The sequence below is a fragment of the Triticum urartu genome, chromosome 2A (assembly GCF_056163025.1).
Source record: "Triticum urartu cultivar PI428250 chromosome 2A, HENAU_Tu73, whole genome shotgun sequence".
In the NCBI taxonomy this organism is placed as follows: Eukaryota; Viridiplantae; Streptophyta; class Magnoliopsida; order Poales; family Poaceae; genus Triticum; species Triticum urartu.
The window spans coordinates 716800025-716823060 of record NC_141874.1 but is presented as its reverse complement, the minus strand read 5'-3'; the positions used below and the strand labels follow the sequence as shown (position 1 = coordinate 716823060).

Genomic DNA, 23036 nt, shown 5'->3' with positions numbered 1-23036 from the left:
GCACGCAGTTCTTCCGCAGGCGGTAAGAGCATTGTTAGTGGAAGAAGCTTGTGCTGGCATCGCCGTCTTTGAGGGTCGATATGCGGGCTTGCTGTCTGGCGATCGTGCGCTCCATGGATGCCATGCCAAGGTAGGCGAGCTTGAGCTGCTTTTGCAACCAATCCTCCGGGGGCGAGAGCACACGATCCTCAAGGGTCTTGTCGAAGTGGGAGATCAGCTCGCGGGAGATGGCAAGCTTGTCCCGGATGTTGCCCGTGGACTTGGCGCAGCAACCCGTGAGGCGGTGGGCCATGGCTTGAAGGCGTTTGACCAGCTGTTGAAAGGGATCGTGGTCGTGCACCGAGCCCCAAGCCACAGCGACGATGTCATGGAAGTCGTCCAGTCGCAACCAATAATCGTCGAAGTGGAAGCGCTTGTGGGCCGTCGGCATGGGGGAGCAGTCCAACAGCAGCGAACAGTGGTCTGACACGACCGAAGCAAGGCAGCAAAGATGGCGCTCGCCGTGTGCGTCTTCCCAATCGGATATGCAGAGAACGCGGTCGAGGTGCACCAGCGTAGGCGGCGATTGCTCGTTCGACCAAGTGAAGCAGCGTCCGTTGAGGTATATCTCCTTCAATTCGAGGTCATTGATGGCAGGGCGAAATCTACCCATCATGCGGCGGTTTAGACCACCATTGTTTTTGTCGTCGGCTCGGTAGATGCGATTGAAATCACAGCACGTATGTCACGCAATTCCTGCAGGAAAAGGATTTTGTCAGCATCAACATGAGGTCCGTAGACCGTCGTCAGCCACCACGGCGTCCCATTGGCCGCGGACACCCTGGCTGTGAGCGCGTTCTGGGTGAACAAGGGGTCCGAGATTGTGACAGCCCCACTCTTCCAGGCGAGGATGATGCCGTCGGCCAGGAGGTAGGTGTAGTCCTCAAATTCGGACCCGAGGATGTCGCGAGTAGACCAATGCCATCTTAGTTTCTTGTAGGCATACAATGAAGGCGCCAGTAGTACACAGCAGCGAGCGCATGGCACTGCGCCTAGCGTGCGAATTAAGGCTGCGAACATCCCAAACCGCAATCTTAAGGCCGTGATCCATGGACAAGGATCGACGATGGACGGACCGGCAGGCCTAGCTTTTGCAGGCCACAGCATCGCGCGCCGAGGGGGCGAAGCACGCTGGGATCTCACGATCAACCAGGGCAGCGATGGCCTTGAGCAGAGACGGTGGAATTGGTGCTGCGAACATGTCGTGGTAGGCCTTCATCTCGATGGGGGTGATACCCAGGGTGCGCAGAATCCCCAGGGTACACAATGATATTTATTTATGTATTCAACTCCTGTAGGCTGTAATTTTTCCGTGCTTTTTCGTGTATCATTTTCTGCATATTAGGAATTGTGGGGCTATTGGTGATGATGATTTTATAGACATGAGAGAGAAAGGTGGTTGCTGTCAACGCCCTCACCAAAAATGCACCCTCTCTGTTTTTACTGTCGTTTTCTGTTTCTTATATACTCCTAATATACTGTATTATGTTGACAATCTCCCTTCATTGCTTTTGTCACTCATGGCAAATGTTATTTAGGCCATGGCTCATTTCTATTTTTACACATGGAAAATTTTCAAACTATGTACATAACCAAAAATGGGAAGTTATAAACATCTTGACCTGGCAATTTTAGCTATTGACCAGGTAATTTATACATGGAAGAAAAAATATGTTACAACACAAACAGTAGCACTGCTCTACAACATCAAATATTATACTTGGAGTTGATTCCACTCTTCAGTAAGAATCATAGTGCTGAAGTTCAGCTGTGACCATGAAGGTGTTGGTACTTCTGGTCTTGAGTGGAACACGCACGTCATTCAAAGGGACTAAGGAGCGTATAATGCATTACATCACATGGTTGGCAAAGTTTAGCCAAGAAATGTTTCTTTTTTACATGACTTGGTGATCCAAACTGAAGAGGCATATATATTTGCTTGGTGACACCTACTATGTCAACACCTGTTGGTTCCATTAGTTCCAAGGTGCGTCGATCTTCAAATTCTTAAGTTCCTCCAACTGCAAAGAGAAATGTATATTAATGGTTGGGTCCAATTTCTAACAAGACCATCTCCTGCAGTTCATCCTTCAAATGTAAACTGTGCTTCGACTGGAAATGGTAAGGCAACTATTTCCATCTAGATGATCTAAAAAAACTATTTAATCTAACAGAACTTATTTTTCTGTAGCTTTGTGAATAACTACTTAACAAGTAAAGCAGCTTGTACTGAATACTGATATTCCAGTGGCAAGAGCACACCACACCGCACACAGCCCAGCCCACCATTCAGCTGTCCTAATGTTAGCTATGTGGAATAGTTACCTAGCTATTTCACAACTTTATGATATCCAAATATGCATTAGAAGCTGAGACTCCCATGTAAATAGGTAAAGTGGCATTGCATAATCTGTACTCCTTGATGGCATTAGGAGTATTTTGCACACATGATAGCATGTTTACCTGTCTACTTGTTTCCTTGTGAGTCTCTAAAAGCTCATTATACTTCAGTTGCAAATCCAACTTCTCGGCTTTGAGCTTTTCATAGTCGGAAATCGATGGACCACCCAATTTCTGCTGAACAAACCTGAGATATATGAGCATGCTTAGTCCTAGCATGAATATCGACCCACACACATTATTTTGCTGTCATTTTAAGCAAAGTAAGAGCTACCCAACCAGGCTTCAATTACAAGAATCACTCCTTTACTATATCGGTCAAGAAAATAAACATGCCAAAATTCAATTCAACTCACTCGACTGCAGATGATGGCTTGTCGTTCTCCTCATACAACGCAACAAGAGCTGCAACATCATAAGAAGTAGACATAATTAGCCAGTGCGTGACCGCAATTTACAAAGATATACGCACTTCACATAACGCCAAACCTTTCGTGAGAGTATCGAGCACGCCGCTGGATTCAAGATACTTCCTGAAACCTTCTTTCTTGGCTTCTCTATCCTAAAAAGGACCATAACACTACCATTAATAGCCATCATTTGGGAAGCAAATTACATGATAAATATGCTGTGACTTCAGGAACTCTCCTCTGCCTTTTAACTTGCAGCTCTAAACAAAGCAAACATGTGAAATTATCTCTCATTTCTATGCTACAAACTACTATCTGCCATTTTAAGCTGAAACTACCCGGGCGAGGCGGAAAACATAATCCTCCAGGCAAACCGGAGAAAACTTCACCAAATCTTGCTCCCAAATTGCATGATTGGTGAATACTGACCAGCTGCCGTCCACATAGCAAATTCAGTTACAGATAGGACCTGCAAGCCAGTCGTGTTCAACATTTCTACTGGCCAACCATACCGCATTTGACCACCATAGCTATGCTACACTAATCTCGCCAAAAGAAAATCGACGCGCACCGGATGCTCTGCTAAAGCTGAAGAGACGCGGCGTGTTTGGCTTATCCAAGAACGCGCGGGGCGCTCGGGGAGAGTTGGGGGAAGGAAGAAAAGTACCATCTCGGCAGCAGATCCGGGGGAGCAAATCTGCGGCGGAGCTCTCGTCGGCGGAGAATGGCGTGGGGGCGCTGGCGGCTGGACGGATCTACCGACTTGAGTTGAGCTGGTGGGACCGCGGGAGTGTGCTGTGCTACACTACGGCAGAGTTCGAGAGTGATGATGATCTGATTCGGAGGGTGGTGGGTAGTACTGAGACTTGGGCCGGATCGGGCCAGCACGGCACGGGCCGCGTCGTGCTCGGGCCTGCCAGCCCGGCCAGCACAGCATGAGCGTCGAATCATTTATTTAACATCAGTCAGCTCAAAAACTTGCCTAAAAAAAGTCAGCTGAAAAACATGTGTTTATAGGGAGATAACAAGATTTCCAGATCCATTTAAAAGGGGCAGGCGGAGTATTATTTCCAATCAGTGCAGTATATACCTTCTTGGTACTAAAACATTCATGGCCCCATAAGAATTTCCATTTGTCATGTTCAGTATGTGAGCTCGCATTATCCAGAAGTATAGGCATCCGATGGAATTGCTGCTGGGCCTCAACAGATAGAGGCATTTGGAACATGTTGTAATCATAATGGAGTGTTTAGCCTGCGTAATGCACATGTTATCTTCATAAGAAAATGAGTGAAGTTCAGGAAAAGCTTTCATAATAATATCCCCATTCCAAATGTCCTTTCATAATAAACGAGCCTTTCCAAGATGGCACGCGCCAGACCCTTATATAAATCAACAAGACTCGAACACTCTTGCCGCGGAAAAGATCCTTTAAGATTACAAGCATCTTGCTGGAGAAGCCATGGATCGCCTTAGAGGCCGCCAGAGGAGAGGTGGGGGGAACCATCTTCCCGTTCCATGATGGAGGTGAGTCTCCCCCCTAGCGACCGTACAGTGAATTACTTTCAAATCATTTTTATCACTTCATATTTTTTATTTCAAGTGGTTTCATTTTAATTAAATAAAATTGATGATTTAAAAAAAGCACGGATTTAGAAAACTTTTCATGGATATGAAAAACACTTGCAGTTCAAAAATGCCTGAATATTAAAAAAATGTTCACTTAATGCACATGAATTTGAAATAAATGTATCTGAATTTAAAAAATATTAGCGGATTTGAAATAAAGTTCAAAATTCATATAATATTCGAGAATTCAGAGAAGTTCATGGATTTTACTAAATGTTCACGAATTTAAGGAAAATGCTCACGTATTGAAAATAGATTCATGAATTCAAAAATTGTTTGTGGAATTTTAAAAAACTTCACAAATTCAAAAGATGTTCATGGAATTAAAAATGTTCATGAAGTAGAAAATATTCATGTATTATAAAAAATGTTCACCGATTCATTAGTGTTCGTGGATTTTGAAAGTGTTCAGAAATTTTAACAGTATGTTTGAGAATTTGAGAAGGGTTCAAAAATTTTAAATAATGCGAGTGCATTCAAACTAAAGGAAATGTTCTTGAATTTTATAAAAGTTCAAAAATGCAAAAAAAATATATTGGTGAATTTACAAAAGAAAAGGAAGAGGAAAGTTTATAGCAAAAAAGAAAAGAAAACGCCAAGAAGCAAAAAAAAACAGGCAAAGAAAAAACCATCCGGATGCTTTCAAAAACCACATGGAAGCTTCAGCTTCCTAAAACCGCTAGGAACGCTTCCGCTTAGTGGACCTGCCCGGTTGACATGCAGGTAGGTGATCGACGCGATAATGCTCGCAAAGCGTGATATATATCATTTGGAGGTATATTGCTCTCTCGATTGATGGATCGAACCACTGGCAACGGGTGAAAGGTGGGACATCTTATGGAATTTTTCTTCCTTCGGGATCTTTGTAAAGATGTGCATATAAATGAAAATGGTCCGGATACCATATTTTGAGAGCTCAATACATCAAGTTCATACTCGTCAGTGTTTGTCATATAATGCTCAATTTATAAGAGTAAACAGAATGGTCATGAAAATGCCAATCTGAAATACCTAGCACCACCGTAGCTTAAATACTTCATTCGGCAAATCGTGATAAGTGAATTTTGTGCGCACGGTCATTTCCATGGTCAAGAATGGCCACAGAGCCACACACCTCATGTTTGGTTACCTCCCCCCCCCCCCCCCCCCCCCGTATTTGGGCCATGCTTAGAATTTTGCTCGGTCTTGTTCCATTCCTATTTGGGCAATGCTTACATTTTTGCTCTCTCCGGCTGAGCTGCTCATTGATAATTGGTTTGACATCCAAAGAGTAAAGGCATGGTGGTCCTCTTCCATGGCAATCGGAGGCAAAACATTGACCGCACTTCAAACAACCTTGGGATATGAGGGGTATCTAGTTGTTTAGGGCCGGTGTGAGGAGCCTGCCTGGGTCATTTTCTTTTTTGACCGGTTATTGACCAGACCGTCTGCCCGGGCATTTGAGGTTGGTTTAAGACGATCGGTTGTACATGCTCTAATCAAGCGATACAACATCGATCAGAATCACGCACACCAACTTAGCATTTGAAATCGACCTTGCCCGGGCGCACGAGTGGTAAACCATCCTCTTCAAATCAAAGAAATACTGTGGCAGCTAGGACAAGAAGATTGGTTGGTACTTGGTGGTGAAATCCGACCACGGGCAGTCCGGCAAATCCGGTCTTGGCGCGCGCCCTCACTGTGGCCACGATTTCCCCGTGCAGCCAAAGACTCCACGGTACGGCGGAGATTACCTAACCTAGGGTACGTACGTGCTCCTAGCTAGGCCAGGACTCGGGAGCGAGCAACAAGGCAACAACACATGCGCTCCCCACGAAGACGCTCCGTGTCGGGCGGGCCTGGGTGCCGGTGGGGGTCCGGGTCAACGATGGAGCGCGCGCGCGTGCGACACAACTCGTCTTCACGGGCCGGAGTTCCCTCACGTTTGGTCTGGTCATGATTCGTTGTGGACACAACACACAACGACCGGACGCCTTCGTCCAGCTCCGGCGGCTTCGTCTACGGTCGGGCACGGGACGGGAGGGAGGCGTGCCGCGCCCATCGACGGCCCACAGTCCACAGGAGTTCGACCGGCTTTGGCTTTGGCTTTGCCTTTGGCCCTTTGCCATGGGCGGGGTGCAGCGAATGGTCGATTTCTACGTTTCTTAATCCTAAAGGTCGTGGTACGGGATGACCAAATAGACGACACGTTGCGCTGGCTCCCTGCTTCTACTGTGAATCGCGAGTGACAGGCCGAAATAAAGCTCCGCGAGTTGCTGTAGTCTCTAGTACGTTTGCAGGTATACGGTTCCTTTCGTTTCCAAGCACATATTATAAAGTTTTCGGAGGTACTACTGCATAGTAGGCGAATCCAGAAAGGAAATGGAGGGGGGGCTCAAAGTTAATATATCAATCCCTTTGTCCAAAGATGCTCAAACTTTCCCAGATTTATAGTAGTCACATGAAGTATTTACAGGAGTTTTCTCAGATTTTTTCCAAGTAGTCAAATTTTGAGGTAAAAATTGGTATGGTCAATTTAAACAGCCAACACGTGCCAAATATGAGCCTGAAACGACATGATATTTTACAACAGCAATACTAGTAAGTAGTAACATATTTGGTCATACCACAAACTTTCGATTCCAAAGCATACAATTCACACAGCAATAGATAAAGTACTACAGAAGCAACAAAAAGGAAGACGAAACCAATGATGCCGGTTTTGCTTCTAACCAATGCTACTGTAGAACTATATAGATTATATGCTTCAGATCCCAAGCGCCATGCCATCTGTCCAAAAGTAGCTAGTTTATTGCGACAAAACAGTTGTATACAAAGTTGAGTACTAGAACTAGAAAAGAAATGAGATATACCTCTTAAGCAATCACATTATACTCACGAGGCAGGTGAGCTTTCCCATCACTCTTTTTCTGGAATTGTATCATGATCTGATCATCATGAATACTTTTGAATATCCTTTTCTCACAATAGCACACCATTAAGTCATTGAGCCAATCATCCGAGATCTTATTGCGCAAATCTGTTTTGATGATCTTCATAGCTGAAAAAATTCGCTCAACAGATGAAGTTGCCACGGGGGGTGTTTGAAGTGCTTGCAAACCAATTGTTCAAAGTCTTTCTTTTCATTTCTACAAAAAACATAGAAATAACTCACAGATTATGACTAGAAGCCCAGGCCAACTATGCTATTGAATTTCTGCAAAAAACAATAGTATGAGCAGCGTTGGGTAGGAGAAAAATAACCTCTTAACTGGACCTGATGAGCCAGCGCCCCGAGCAGTCGATCCCTTGACGCAGGGCTCTGCGGATGGCCGGTGGGCTCCACGAACGGCCGGTGAGGTCCCAACGGCTGGCTCCGGCGGCGTCGGTGGCGCCCTGGCTGTGTGCTCCGTCGACGGCGTCGCGGCGTACCGTGCTGCTCTTCGTGGGCGTGAACTCCGTGGACGGCGTCACGGCGTGCTCTCCGTCGACGGCGTCGCGGCGTGCTCCGGCGGCGGCTAGGGTTGCGGTGCGGTGCGGCGGAGCTGTGGCTGGGTAAGGCGTCGAGATGTGTTGCAGCACGCTCGAATTGGTTGCTCGACACCAGCGTTTACAGGGGCTGGGCTGACTGCTGAGTAGATGGGCCTGTGTTTTCTGGGCTGGGCTGCTGTGATGAGTAGTAGTAAAAAAAAATTGTTCGATTTTGGAGGGCAGGCTTGAGCCCATCCAAGCCTGCCCCTTGGATGCGCCGCTGCATACTACGGCACAGGCGCACAGCCCACAGTGATGAGCTGTAGCGTACAGATACATCCGCATCCAGCTCCAGCCGTAGCCTGCAGCGAGCAATTAAAGCCCACAGTGATGAGCACGAGCAAAACGCTTGCGAAACGTGGACGCGGCGGTTGCAGAGCCCAAATCTGTCAGGACGGGAGCTGCATGCATGCGCCAGCTTACGACGGACCGCCCATTTCTCCTCGCCGCTTCTTTCTCTCGGGTCTCGCCACGAGTACAAATTAACTGCTGATTAGAAGAAACAAACCCCCAGGGATGCGCGAGGAAGACGAAGCTGGTGCGCGTTGGTTGAAGCCTAGCGAGTGCACGTGCATTGCATAGTAGAGATCGCGCCGCAAAGTGAACCAAAATGGCCGCGCGCGAGAGAGGAACAGAGCTTGAGCTCGGGAGGGACCGGGCTGGTGGTGTGGGGAAGGGGATTCCGCGTCGGTTGCTTGCGGTTTTGATGTGATGGACCACTCTGAGTCTGTAACACGGCAGGGCTGGATGAGCATCTTGGTTCTTGGAGCAGTGACATGTAGAGTACATGTACATTCATCACCATCACCCACCCTGTTTAAAACAGTTCACCAGTCCATGCCTTTGGTTCTTTGCTGATTAGTATTAACTCTGTTTCTGCGCGACTCTGACGGGTGCAAACCACCAGCAGTCTGCGAATAGCCATATAGTAATCTGAAAAGAATAGCCATGGGAAAATTATGCAGAGAGCGCAGGGTTTCTCTGCGAGAACACAGGGACAGAGAAACGAGAGGAGGTACAGGGACAGCATGTCGTCGCATCGTAGCTCCGTTTCGGAGATAAAATAAAATTTGCAGACACACACAGGAAACTCATACGTGCGTATGGTGAGGTTAGCTCTCTGGAGTTTCAGAAGCTGACTATGTTTTGAGAAATCAGTTGCAAACTGATTTGAATATGATCCTTAGGGGAGAGGAGATTAAGTGGTACCAGAGGTCTAAAGAGAAAGATATTAAGGAGGGTGATGGTAACACAAAGTACTTCATGATTAAAGCTAGCGGTAGGAAGCGTAGAAGTAAAAAAATTAGATTCATCCAGGAAAGATATTAAGGGGATCATCCAAGGGGATGAGCAGCTCCTTAAATATGCGACCAATTTTTATAAAAAGCTCTTTGGGCATGTTGATTTACTCCCGGTTTCCTTAAACATTCCTCTAGAAGATATGCTTTCTGATGAGGACAAAAGTAAGTTGGTTGGTAAATTTACATTGGATGAGATAAAAATGGCAGTTTTTTCTATGAGGCATAATAGAGCTGCCGGTCCCGATGGTATGCCTATTGAATTCTTCCAAACCTTTTGGCACCTCATTTGTAATGATCTGCTGAGTCTCTTTCATGACTTCTATGATGATGTGATTGATATCTCTAGGCTAAACTATGGGGCGGTTACTTTGTTAGCTAAGGGTCAAGGGGCGGATAGGATTCAAATGTATAGACCTATATGCATGCTCAATGTCCCGTTTAAACTATTTACCAAAGTCTTGAACAATAGAGCTATGGCTACGGCTCACAAGACGGTTTCTAAGGTACAATCTGCGTTTATCAAAGGGCGGTATATTTTAGATAATGTCGTTGTTCTGCATGAGACACTTCACTCACTTCATAAGTATAAATGCTCTGCTGTTATTTTTAAGGTTGACTTCGAGAAAGCTTATGACAAAATTAATTGGGACTTTATGCTTAGTACGCTGAAAATGAAGGGGTTTCCTGATAAATTTATTCATTGAACGAAAGCGGTTATTCATAATGGTAAAGTAGCTATAACGTTAAATGACTTGATTGGCCCTTATTTTGTTACTAGGAAAGGACTGAGGCAGGGTGACCCGTTCTCCCCACTATTGTTTAATCTTGCTGCTGATGTTCTTGCTACCCTGGTTCAAAGGGCACAAGAACAAGGGTTTATTAAGGGTGTTTTGCCTAGATTGTATGAGGGTGGTCTTACCATTTTACAATACGCGGATGATACGATTTTCTGCTTTGAAGATGACTTAGAAGGGGCTAGAAACCTTAAAGTCATTCTATGCGTGTTTGAGCATTTGACAGCTTTGAAAATTAACTTTTTAAAAAGTGAAATCCATTGCTTTGGTGATGCTTTCTTGAAACAAGAAGAATATGCTCAAATTTTCACTTGTGCGGTGGGGGACTTTCCCTTTACTTATTTAGGTCTTCCCTTAGATTTTAAAAAATTGCATAATGCGCATTGGAAACCAGCTGAAGAGAAAATTGAGAAGAAAGCAGCTACCTGGCAAGGGGGCTTGCTTTCAATGGGCGATAGGATTACTCTCGCTAAGACTTGTATGAGTAATATTCCTAGCCATTTAATTTCTTTTTTAAACTACCTAAAGGTGTAGGTAAGGGAATGGACTTTGTCCGTACTCGTATGGTTTGGCAAGAGAGGGATGGAGTGAGAAAGTATCATTTAGTCAAGTGGTTGGACGTCTGCCAACCTAGAGATCAGGGAGGTTTGGGAATTACTAATTTGGAAATTAAAAACATCTGCCTTTTATGTAAGTGGTTATGGAGATTAGAGAATGAGGAAGGGGATTGGCAGGAGATGATTAGAGCCAAATATTTGAGGAGGAGATCTTTGGCTCAATGTGAATCATCTTCGGGTAATTCCCACTTTTGGAATGGATTGTTGAGTATAAAGGATATCTTCTATTCTTGCTGTCATAGGGTGGTAGGTAATGGTTGTAAGACGAGATTTTGGGAGGACACATGGCTGGGGAGAAAGCCACTTTGTCAATTTTTCCCTCGCTTGTATAATTTAACTTTCTGTCAACATGTTACTGTTGCAAAAGTCTTTAACCAGGATTTTGATTGTATTAGATTCAGGAGATGTCTTTATGGAGAAACTCTTAGGATATGGAATGAATTACTCGATATGTGTAGTCAGGTTACTCTGTCAGAGGAGCCTGACAAAGTTAAATGGCTTTTAACAAAATCTGGATCCTTCTTGGTTAAATTGCTTTATCACTACCTTATAGCTAGAGTGGTTGCCTTTCCTTTTAAACTGCTTTGGAGGTTGAGAATGCCTCTAAAGGTAAAAGCGTTTATATGGTTAGTGATCAAAGGGAGGATCCTAACCAAGGATAACTTATCTAGGTGAGGGTGGAAAGGATTAAATTTTTGCAAGTTTTACGGTGTCCTTGAGAGCATTGATCATCTGTTCTTTTCATGCTCTTTTGCTAGATTTTTATGGAATGTGATTTGTGGTTTGTTGGGTAACCCAAAATTACCTTTATCTTTCTTCGATCTCTGTCAAAACTGGATACCAACCTATTCTGGTAAGGATAGGGCTGTGGTTTCTATTGGCGCTGCTGCTTTGATCTGGACAATTTGGAAAACAAGGAACAAATCCTGTTTTCAACGTGTTTTCCTTTCAAACCCCATCAATGTAATATTTACCCTGTGTTCTCTATTGGATTCATGGGTGATTCTGCAGAAAAAAGAAGTGCAAAAAATGCTTAGGGAGGTTTCCAAGAGGCTATCTCAGGTAGCAAACAAAATCTACAGAAGAGCGTATGGGTGGAATCCTTCTGCTCAAAGACTGTGCTTTGTCTCAACCTGAAGTCGGGCGGCTCTGTAGTGCATTCATATTGCAGACTTGCTTTACTATTCTGGCCGATGTGCAAAAATGTAATAGATGTTAAAAGTTTGTTTCTCTCCTAGTAGTGGGTGGCTTGGCATCCTATAGATGTGGTTATATGTCTAGGATGTAGGTTGTTCTTCAGTTTGGTGAGGTGATGCATCAGGTCCGAGAAAAAAATGTGTTGGGTGTTGAATTTGTTGTATCCAGACTCCTATTTTCATTTTGAAAATGGAGCTATGTGGCCCCTTTTATCGAAAAAAAGGTTGGCCTGTTTTGGCCGTCGCCCCCCTGTCGCTTTCACCTGGGCCCGCTTGTATCGTGCTACCTCTTCCCGTAGGGCGCCCTACCAGGCTACCGACGGTTGGTTGGCAATTAGTTGCCGAAATTACCTAACTTTCGCTAGTTTTATGTAAAAATACGCCGTCATTTTTAAATGTCATATACACAAAAAGGCATTTTCCTTGTACCATACTTTCTCCATCTAGATTTATTAGTCTCATTATATTTTGGGTCAAAGTTTCTTTTGGCAAGAATTAGGTCAAAGTTTGACCACATATTTGGCTTCAAAATAATAATACGTGTCACTAAAAACATATTGTTGTATTTGTATTTTATTCTAGTTTCCAATCAGCTTTTTACGTATATTTTTTATTTTATCAGTTAAAATCATGATGAAAATATGAACACAATAGAGAAGAACTACTAAACCCAGATGGATGTACTGCATTTTAGACGAAGATCTTCTCACATTTCTTGTCCCATTTTCCTTTTGCAAACAACGAAATCTAGCCAAAGTCTTGTAATCCACCATGATCACTTGATCATGATCATATTTCCCGCCTCTCTCCTCTTAATATATGAATGCCGGTGATACACCGGTTCTTTCAAAAAAAAACAACGAAATCTAGCTAGTAGTAGCTGGCTAGATGCTTCGGAGGCTCGATGAGATATTCTATCAGCTACATTTCGGCACGCGCATTTGATTACTTCTAGATCTCCATCAACTCATTAGGCCGCGTGCGCTATGACCTTGCCAGCTTTAAGGCATCAAACACCAGCCACGATTAAGGATTTTAACTAATCAGCTGTCTGCTTTAATTAGACAAACAGTTTTCGGGGTGGACGGCGGTACCGTGGTAGTTTGGCTAGTGATTTCCATGTCCCTAGCGAGCTACCTTAACCACTTCATGGAATCTTTTGACCTAGAAGGGCCAAGATGGAGAAAAAGTCTGTTTCGCCGGTTAGGAAGGACGATAGTATAAGTCGTCCTGACGTGTACTAGATAGTTTACTTGTCCTTGATGCACATAAAACAAATCAGAGCGGTGCATCATTGCCCATAAACACGTGGAAAGCAATAGAGTTCGGCGCATTGACAATAATAATATAATTTCCTTCTACTACCATATATATAGGCGTTGAGTGAGAGAAGTAAAATGAATACAATACGTAGCATCATTTTCAGACTTTAGCCGTAGCAATTTGTCTTGTGGATGCCCTGAGTATAAATCATATTTCACCCCAAGAAAAGAGAGAGTATAAATCATATTTCACCCCAAGAAAAGAAAGAGTATATATCATATTGAGTGTGGTACACGCGCTTACTCGAGGTGAGGTGATTATATGAAGTACCATTAGCTTTCACTTTGTTGTACATCTTAACTGATGGACGAAAGTAAAAGTCGCTGAAACACTAACTTGGCTTGAAAGACAGTTTAAGATTATCATTGTTTTCATTTACTGCCGTGTGTCCAGTGTCCACTGACCGAAGCTGATAAAACTGGTAGTACTATTAAACAAGTGACTGGCACATGCTTCAAACTCACACGACACATTGTATGAGACTTTTTAGATCAAAAAGAAATACGTACTATCTTCGTGACTGTAGATTGAAATAACCAGACGGGCGGATCAGTCGCTCACAGATCGTCACTAATAGAAAAAGGGTCATCTGTTATGCCTAAACATAGCTTAGATTGAAGTGAGGCAACATGTGTGATGCATGTCGAAAGTAATACTAATATCCTAACTTGATCAAGTTTGGATTAGTAATATTTTCGACATGCACCATATGTTGCCTTCACTTAAATATAATCCATGTTCATTTCACTCACTGATATATAAAAACTCTTCATGCTCGCATCATGCATCATCATAATAACAAGTCCTACTAATCATCATCATACAACTTCTATTCGTTATTAATAACAAGTCATACGATTATCATCCTCATAGTTATCGAACCAACCCAACTTAATTGTTCTTAGCACATGATCATCAGTATTAGGTAGGACCTAAATGCTCTCTTTAAAGTAAAATAGCATAAAACAATATAGGCCCTGACTCTCCATTATGGAGAATGGAGATCATCCTATCTCCAATTCTTGCGCTTCGCTTCCTTTTGCTTCCAAGAACTTCCTTACGACAGTCCATACATTTTCTCCATTCTGTGATTTTCATGTCTCCACTTCTTTTAGAAATCCGATATGGACAGATGAGATTCGTAGCATGACCTGGCCGTATGTCCAAAACATCGAGGCGGCCATTCTGATACATCAGATGAGGCACACAATCATTCGGGTTTTTCTGTTGAAAAACATAGTAATAACTTTGTAGTTAGCAGTGTAGTTACGTTTTAAAACAATTTATGCAAAAGATGTACGGATGTCGTAATAGTAAAAAAATCTTACCATGGCATCTACATGGATGTTACCGTAGTTCAACACATGCATTAGTGACACGTATTGACCATAATATGGAGGAGTTTTATAATAGATATTGTAATTTTTAAGATCAGTACAAACTTCGACCAGATAATTTTTCTCCTGATAAGTTAACTCAGAGCCATCAGTGTAGTAGTTTCTGTCTACCATGTTCCGCACATTGTTTGAACAAAGAAAATAAGCTTTCAATGGAAATAAGTTGTCAACTATATATTTTGAAATAAACAATATAAATTAGTTAATAACTATGTTTGAGAAACTCACATGGCGGTAGAATTGAAAGTGTATCAACAAGGACCCAAATGTCCATATTGTCTTGGTCGATGTCAGGATCACGGAGATCCATGGTGACAAGCATACCCTCATAAAAACCATACATCTTGCAAAGTGCTTCCCAATTTTTGCAACCAAAATGGGTTACGCTCTCAGAATTATACAGATTTACTTCAAAATTCACATCATGATGGGTCCTTAGGTGAATTTTCTTTGTTTCAAAATTTTCATGGTCTTCAAAATTCATCCTCTGCAAGACATAGCGTCTTGCATGGCATGGGATAAGCTACTCGAATTGTAAAAGATGAAAATTACACGTTGAAATAGTTGAAGTCATGCTTAATTACGAGAAAACATTTTTCGTCATTGCATACCGTTTCAACATCGAAGGTCTCCCGGAGCTTAATGCTGAAGCGCCGATCTTCGTCCAGGTGAGGCCTGTCGCACAGACCTCGGTCGTCATTGCACCAGCTGCACTCTCCCGGGAGAATTTCGTCGTCCGATGACGACATTTCCTATGTTCATAATTCAAAGATTAAACTTGTACAATTCAATATATGTACTATAAAAATTAAAATAGATCATTATTATTCATCACGGGTTGACTATCGGTCTGCCGAGTCTATATGGTGGAGACTCTCCCTCACTGATTCCTCTCTGACATTTGCGATCGTCGGTGATGGTCGTTACTCCTTCTTCCTCTAGTGCATAACAAAGGTCTAGCAGCCGGAGAAGAAGGAGAAACGACCCCCACGACAACAGTCGGGCTTCTTCGTCCTCTCTCATATATGGTGGAGCCTCGACAGACTTAAAGTCAACCCGAAATATCGTTTAATTATCTTTCTAAAAAGGACATATCGAGTGTTTAATTTTAGCATACAAAGTAGGAGTAGTTTTCCAATTTGAGCATTCAATAAGGAAAACCAAATCGTAAAATAAATTAGTATTCAAATTAACTTGCATTCAATAAGCAAAACTACATCATCTCTTGCGTCCGTACATCGTCGAATATTATCACTAATACACCTCGAATAGTATCATATATATAGCATCGCTAATACAGCTAGAACTGTAGCGCCCGATGGGTATCGACGCGGGCGGCGGACACCCAAAGAGAAGGAACCATAACGGGATCATAGCTGTAGTGAGATCCCTGAAGAACCTGCCAGCTATTGTCGAACCTGCCCTCCAACGCAACCATGTAGCGACAAACATGCTCGTCCTCCTCGCTGACACGGTGACGTTGTTGGGGAACGTAGTAATTTCAAAATTTTCCTACGCACACGCAAGATCATGGTGATGCATAGCAACGAGTGGGGAGAGTATGATCTACGTACCCTCGTAGACCGACAGTGGAAGCGTTATGACAACGCGGTTGATGTAGTCGTACGTCTTCACGGCCCGACCGATCAAGCACCGAAACTACGGCACCTCCGAGTTTTAGCACACGTTCAGCTCGATGACGATCCCTGGACTCCGATCCAGCAAAGTGTCCGGGAAGAGTTCTGTCAGCACGACGGCATGGCGACGATCTTGATGTTCTACCGTCACAGGGCTTCGCCTAAGCACTGCTACAATATTATCGAGGAGTATGGTGGAAGGGGGCACCGCACACGGCTAAGAAAACGATCACGTGGATCAACTTGTGTGTCTAGGGGTGCCCCCTGCCCCCGTATATAAAGGAGCAAGGGGAGGAGGCCGGCCGGCCCTTGGGCGCGCCAAGGAGGAGGAGTCCTCCTCCTAGTAGGAGTAGGACTCCCCTCTTTCCTACTCCTACTAGGAGGGGGAAAGGAAGGGGGAGAGGAAGAAGGAAAGGGGGGCGCCCCCCCCCTCTCCTAGTCCAATTCGGACCAGAGGGGGAGGGGGCGCGTGGCCTACCCTGGCCGCCCCTCTCTCTCTCCACTAGGGCCCATAAGGCCCATTACTTCTCCCGGGGGGGTTCCGGTAACCCTCCGGCACTCTGGTTTTCTCCGAAATCACCCGGAACACTCCCGGTGTCCGAATATAGCCGTCCAATATATCAATCTTTATGTCTCGACCATTTCGAGACTCCTCGTCATGTCCGTGATCATATCCGGGACTCAGAACTAACTTCGGTACATCAAAACTCATAAACTCATAATATAACTGCCATCGAAACCTTAAGCGTGCGGACCCTACGGGTTCGAGAACAATGTAGACATGATCAAGACACGTCTCCGGTCAATAACCAATAGCGGAACCTGGATGCTCATATTGGCTCCCACATATTCTACGAAGATCTTTATCGGTCAGACCGCATAACAACATACGTTGTTCCCTTTGTCATCGGTATGTTACTTGCCCGAGATTCGATCGTCGGTATCTCAATACCTAGTTCAATCTCGTTACCGGCAATTCTCTTTACTCGTTTCGTAATACATCATCTCGCAACTAACTTATTAGTTGCAATGCTTGCAAGGCTTATGTGATGTGTATTACCGAGAGGGCCCAGAGATACCTCTCCGACAATCGGAGTGACAAATCCTAATCTTGAGATATGCCAACCCAACATTTACCTTTGGAGACACCTGTAGAGCTCCTTTATAATCACCCAGTTACGTTGTGACGTTTGGTAGCACACAAAGTGTTCCTCCGGCAAACGGGAGTTGCATAATCTCATAGTCATAGGAACATGTATAAGTCATGAAGAAAGCAATAGCAATATACTAAACGATCGGGTGCTAAGCTAATGGAATGGGTCATGTCAATCACATCATTCTCTTAATAATGTGATCCCATTAATCAAATGAGAACACATGTCTATGGTTAGGAAACATAACCATCTTTGATTAACGAGCTAGTCAAGTAGAGGCATACTAGTGATGTTTAGTTTGTCTATGTATTCACACAAGTATTATGTTTCCGGATAATACAATTGTAGCATGAATAATAAACATTTATCATGATATAAGGAAATAAAATAATAACATTATTATTGCCTCTAGGGCATATTTCCTTTAGTCTCCCACTTGCACTAGAGTCAATAATGTAGTTCACATCGCCATGTGATTCAACACTAATAGTTCACATCACCATGTGATTAACACCCATAGTTCACATCGTCATGTGACCTATACCCAAAGGGTTTACTAGAGTCACTAATATAGTTCACATCGTTTATGTGATTAACACCCAAAGAGTACTAAGGTGTGATCATGTTTTGCTTGTGAGATAATTTTAGTCAACGGGTCTGTCACATATAGATCCGTAAGTATTTTGCGAATTCTATGTCTACAATGCTCTGCATGGAGCTACTCTAGCTAATTGCTCCCACTTTCAATATGTATCTAGATCGAGACTTAGAGTCATCCAGATCTGTGTTAAAACTTGCATCGACGTAACTTTTTACGACGAACCTTTTGTCACCTCCATAATTGAGAAATATTTCCTTATTCCACTAAGGATAATTGACCGCTGTCCAGTGATCTACTCTTAGATCACTATTGTACTCCCTTGCTTAACACGGTGTAGGGTATACAATAGATCTGCTACACAGCATGGCATGCTTTATAGAACCTATGACTGAGGCATAGGGAATGACTTTCATTCTCTTTCTATCTTCTGTCGTGGTCGGCTTTTGAGTCTTACTCAATTTCACACCTTGTAACACAGCCAGGAACTCTTTCTTTGACTGTTCCATTTTTTTGAACTATTTCAAAATATTGTCAAGGTATGTACTCATTGAAAAAACTTATCAAGCGTCTTGATCTATCTCTATAGATCTTGATGCTTAATATGTAAGCAGCTTCACCGAGGTCTTTCTTTGAAAAACTTCTTTCAAAACACTCCTTTATGCTTTGCAGAATAATTCTACATTATTTCCGATCAACAATATGTCATTCACATATACTTATCAGAAATGCTGTAGTGCTCTCACTCACTTTCTTGTAAATACAGGCTTCACCGCAAGTCTGTATAAAACTATATGCTTTGATCATCTCATCAAAGCGCATATTCCAACTCCGAGATGCTTGCACCAGTCCATAGATGGATCGCTGGAGCTTGCACATTTTGTTAGCACCTTTAGGAATGACACAACCTTCTGGTTGTATCATATACAACTCTTCTTTAATAAATCCATTAAGGAATGTAGTTTTGTTTATCCATTTGCCGGATTTCATAAAATGCGCCAATTGCTAACATGATTCGGACAGACTTAAGCATAGATACGAGTGAGAAACTCTCATCGTAGTCAACACCTTGAACTTGAAAACATTTTTGCGACAATTCTAGCTTTGTAGATAGTAACACTACTATCAGCGTCCGTCTTCCTCTTGAAGATCCATTTAATCTCAATGGCTCGCTGATCATTGGGCAAGTCAATCAAAGTCCATACTTTGTTCTCATACATGGATCTCATCTCAGATTTCATGGCCTCAAGCCATTTCACGGAATCTTGGCTCATCATCGCTTCCTCATAGTTCGTAGGCTCGTCATGGTCAAGTAACATGACTTCCAGAACTAGATTACCGTACCACTCTGGTGTGTATCTCACTCTGGTTTACCTACAAGGTTCGGTAGTAACTTGATCTGAAGTTACATGATCATCATCATTAGCTTCCTCACTAATCAGTCTAGTAGTCACAGGAACAGATTTCTGTGATGAACTACTTTCCAATAAGGGAGCAGGTACAGTTACCTCATCAAGTTCTACTTTCCTCCCACTCACTTCTTACGACAGAAACTCCTTCTCTAGAGAGGATCCATTCTCAGCAATGAATAACTTGCCTTCGGATCTGTGATAGAAGGAGTACCCAACAGTCTCCTCTGGGTATCCTATGAAGACATATTTCTCCGATTTGGGTTTGAGCTTATCAGGATGAAACTTTTTGATATAAGCATCACAACCCAAAACTTTAAGAAACGACAACTTTGGTTTCTTGCCAAACCACAGTTCAGATTGTGTCGTCTCAACGGACTTATATGGTGACTTAGTTGGTGCCCTCTTTTTTCGTGAATGCAGCTGTCTCTAATGCATAACCCCAAAATGATGTTGGTAAATCTGTAAGAAACATCATAGATTGCACTATATTCAATAAAGTACGGTTATGACATTCGAATTTGTGAAACTATTCCACAGAGTTTTAATTAAAGACCAAACTCGTAACTCAAATATTTGTCTCTGCGATCAGATCGTAGAAACCATATTTTTCTTTTTACGATGATTTTCCACTTCACTCTGAAATTCTTTGAACTTTTCAAATGTTTCAGACTTATGTTTCATCAAGTAGATATACCCATATCTGCTCAAATCATATGTGAAGGTCAGAAAATAATGATACCCGCCACGAGCTTCAACACTCATCGAATCACATACATCAGTATGTATTATTTCCAATAAGTCAGTTGCTCGCTCCATTGTTCCGGAGAACGGAGTCTTTAGTCATCTTGCCCATAAGGCATGGTTCGCAAGCACCAAGTGATTCATAATCAAGTGATTCCAAAATCCCATCAGCATGGAGTTTCTTCATGCGCTTTACACCAATATGACCTAAACGGCAGTGCCACAAATAAGTTGCACTATCATTATTAACTTCGCATCTTTTGGTTTCAATATTATGAATATGTGTATCACTACGATCGAGATCCAATGAACTATTTTCATTGGGTGTGTAACCATATAAGGTTTTATTCATGTAAACAGAACAACAATTTATTCTCTTACTTAAATGAATAACCGTATTACAATAAACATGATCAAATCATATTCATGCTCAACGCAAACACCAAATAACACTTATTTAGGTTCAACATTAATCCCGAAAGTATAGGAAGTGTGCGATGATGATCATATCAATCTTGGAACCACTTCCAACACACATCGTCACTTCACCCTTAACTAGTCTCTGTTTATTCTGCAACTCCCGTTTCGAGTTACTAATCTTAGTAACTGAACTAGTATCAAATACTGAGGGGTTGCAATAAACACTAGTAAAGTACACATCAATAACATGTATATCAAATATACTTATGTTCACGTTGCCATCCTTCTTATCCGCCAATCACTTGGGGTAGTTCCGCTTCCAGTGACCAGTCCCTTTGTAGTAGAAGCACTTAGTCTCAGGCTTAGGACCAGACTTGGGCTTCTTCACTTGAGCAGCAACTTGCTTGTTGTTCTTCTTGAAGTTCCCCTTCTTCCCTCTGCCCTTTTCTTGAAACTAGTGGTCTTGTCTACCATCAACACTTGATGTTTTTTCTCGATTTCTACCTTTCGTCAATTTCAGCATTACGAAGAGCTTGGGAATCATTTCCGTTATCCCTTGCGTATCATAGTTCATCACGAAGTTCTACTAACTTGGTGATGGTGACTAGAGAATTCTGTCAATCAATATTTTATCTGGAAGATTAACTCCCACTTGATTCAAGCAATTGTAGTACCCAGACAATCTGAGCACATGCTCACTGGTTGAGCGATTCTCCTCCATCTTTTAGCTATAGAACTTGTTGGAGACTTCATATCTCTCAACTCGGGTATTTGCTTGAAATATTAACTTCAACTCCTGGAACATCTCATATGGTCCATGACGTTCAAAACGTCTTTGAAGTCCCGATTCTAAGCCGTTAGGCATGGTGCACTAAACTATCAAGTAGTCATCATATTGAGCTAGCCAAATGTTCTTAACGTCTACATCTGCTCCTGCAATAGGTCTGTCACCTAGCGGTGCATCAAGGACATAATTCCTCTGTGCAGCAATGAGGATAGACCTCAGATCACGGATCCAATCCGCATCATTGCTACTAACATCTTTCAACACAATTTTCTCTAGGAACATATCAAAATAAATATATGAAAGCAACAACGCGAGCTATTGATCTACAACATAGATATGCTAATACTACCAGGACTAATTTCATGATAAATTAAAGTTCAATTAATCATATTACTTAAGAACTCCCACTTAGATAGACATTCCTCTAATCCTCTAAGTGATCACGTGATCCAAATCAACTAAACCATGTCCGATCATCACGTGAGATGGAGTAGTATCAATGGTGAACATCAATATGTTGATCATATCTACTATATGATTCATGCTCGACCTTTCGGTCTCCGTGTTCCGAGGCCATATCTATTATATGCTAGGCTCGTCAAGTTTAACCTGAGTATTCCGCGTGTGCAACTGTTTTGCACCCGTTGTATTTGAACGTAGAGCCTATCACACCCAATCATCACGTGGTGTCTCAGCACGAAGAACTTTCGCAACGGTGCATACTCATGGAGAACACTTCTTGATAATTAGTGAGAGATCATCTTAAAATGCTACCATCAATCAAAGCAAGATAAGATGCATAAAAGATAAACATCACATGCAATCAATATAAGTGATATGATATGGCCATCATCATCTTGTGCTTGTGATCTCCATCTCCGAAGCACCGTCATGATCACCATCGTCACCGGCGCGACACCTTGATCTCCATCGTAGCATCGTTGTCGTCTCGCCAATCTTATGCTTCCACGACTATCGCTACCGCTTAGTGATAAAGTAAAGCATTACAGCGCAATTGCACTACATACAATAAAGCGACAACCATATGGCTCCGGCCAGTTGCCGATAACTCGGTTACAAAACATGATCATCTCATACAATAAAATTTAGCATCATGTCTTGACCATATCACATCACAACATGCCCTGCAAAAACATGTTAGACGTCTTCTACTTTGTTGTTGCAAGTTTTACGTGGCTGCTACGGGCTTAAGCAAGAACCAATCTTGCCTACGCATCAAAACCACAACGATAGTTTGTCAAGTTGGTGTTGTTTTAACCTTCGCAAGGACCGGGCGTAGCCACACTCGGTTCAACTAAAGTTGGAGAAACTGACACCCGCCAGCCACCTGTGTGCAAAGCACGTCGGTAGAACCAGTCTCGCGTAAGCGTACGCGTAATGTCGGTCCGGGCCGCTTCATCCAACAATACTGCCGAACCAAAGTATGACATGCTGGTAAGCAGTATGACTTATATCGCTCACAACTCACTTGTGTTCTACTCGTGCACAACATCAACGCATAAAACCTAGGCTCGGATGCCACTGTTGGGGAACGTAGTAATTTCAAAATTTTCCTATGCACAAGCAAGATCATGGTGATGCATAGCAACGAGAGGGGAGAGTGTGATCTACGTACCCTCGTAGACCGACAGCGGAAGCGTTATGACAATG

The 23036-nt window shown here is 42.9% G+C and overlaps 2 protein-coding genes and 1 long non-coding RNA gene across 3 annotated transcripts; all 3 read right to left on the bottom strand.

Annotated features, from left to right (window-relative positions):
• Window positions 1-34: 34 nt before the first annotated feature.
• Window positions 35-652, bottom strand: LOC147987080 (uncharacterized). Its single transcript, XM_087542269.1, has one exon. The coding sequence runs from the start codon at window positions 650-652 to the stop codon at window positions 35-37; it is 618 nt and encodes a 205-aa protein (XP_087398395.1).
• Window positions 653-1640: 988 nt separating this feature from the next.
• Window positions 1641-3662, bottom strand: LOC125534275 (c-Myc-binding protein). Its single transcript, XM_048697538.2, has 5 exons — window positions 3517-3662; window positions 2929-3001; window positions 2796-2844; window positions 2503-2626; window positions 1641-2060 (listed from the first exon to the last, which is right to left on the bottom strand). The coding sequence occupies exons 1-5, from the start codon at window positions 3517-3519 to the stop codon at window positions 2016-2018; spliced, it is 294 nt and encodes a 97-aa protein (XP_048553495.1). The 5' UTR covers window positions 3520-3662; the 3' UTR covers window positions 1641-2015.
• A 3356-nt stretch (window positions 3663-7018) lies between these two features.
• On the bottom strand, window positions 7019-8058 carry LOC125534274 (uncharacterized). Its single transcript, XR_007294437.2, has 3 exons — window positions 7722-8058; window positions 7331-7606; window positions 7019-7247 (listed from the first exon to the last, which is right to left on the bottom strand). It is a non-coding gene; the product is annotated as an uncharacterized LOC125534274 (long non-coding RNA).
• Between the last annotated feature and the right edge of the window lie 14978 nt (window positions 8059-23036).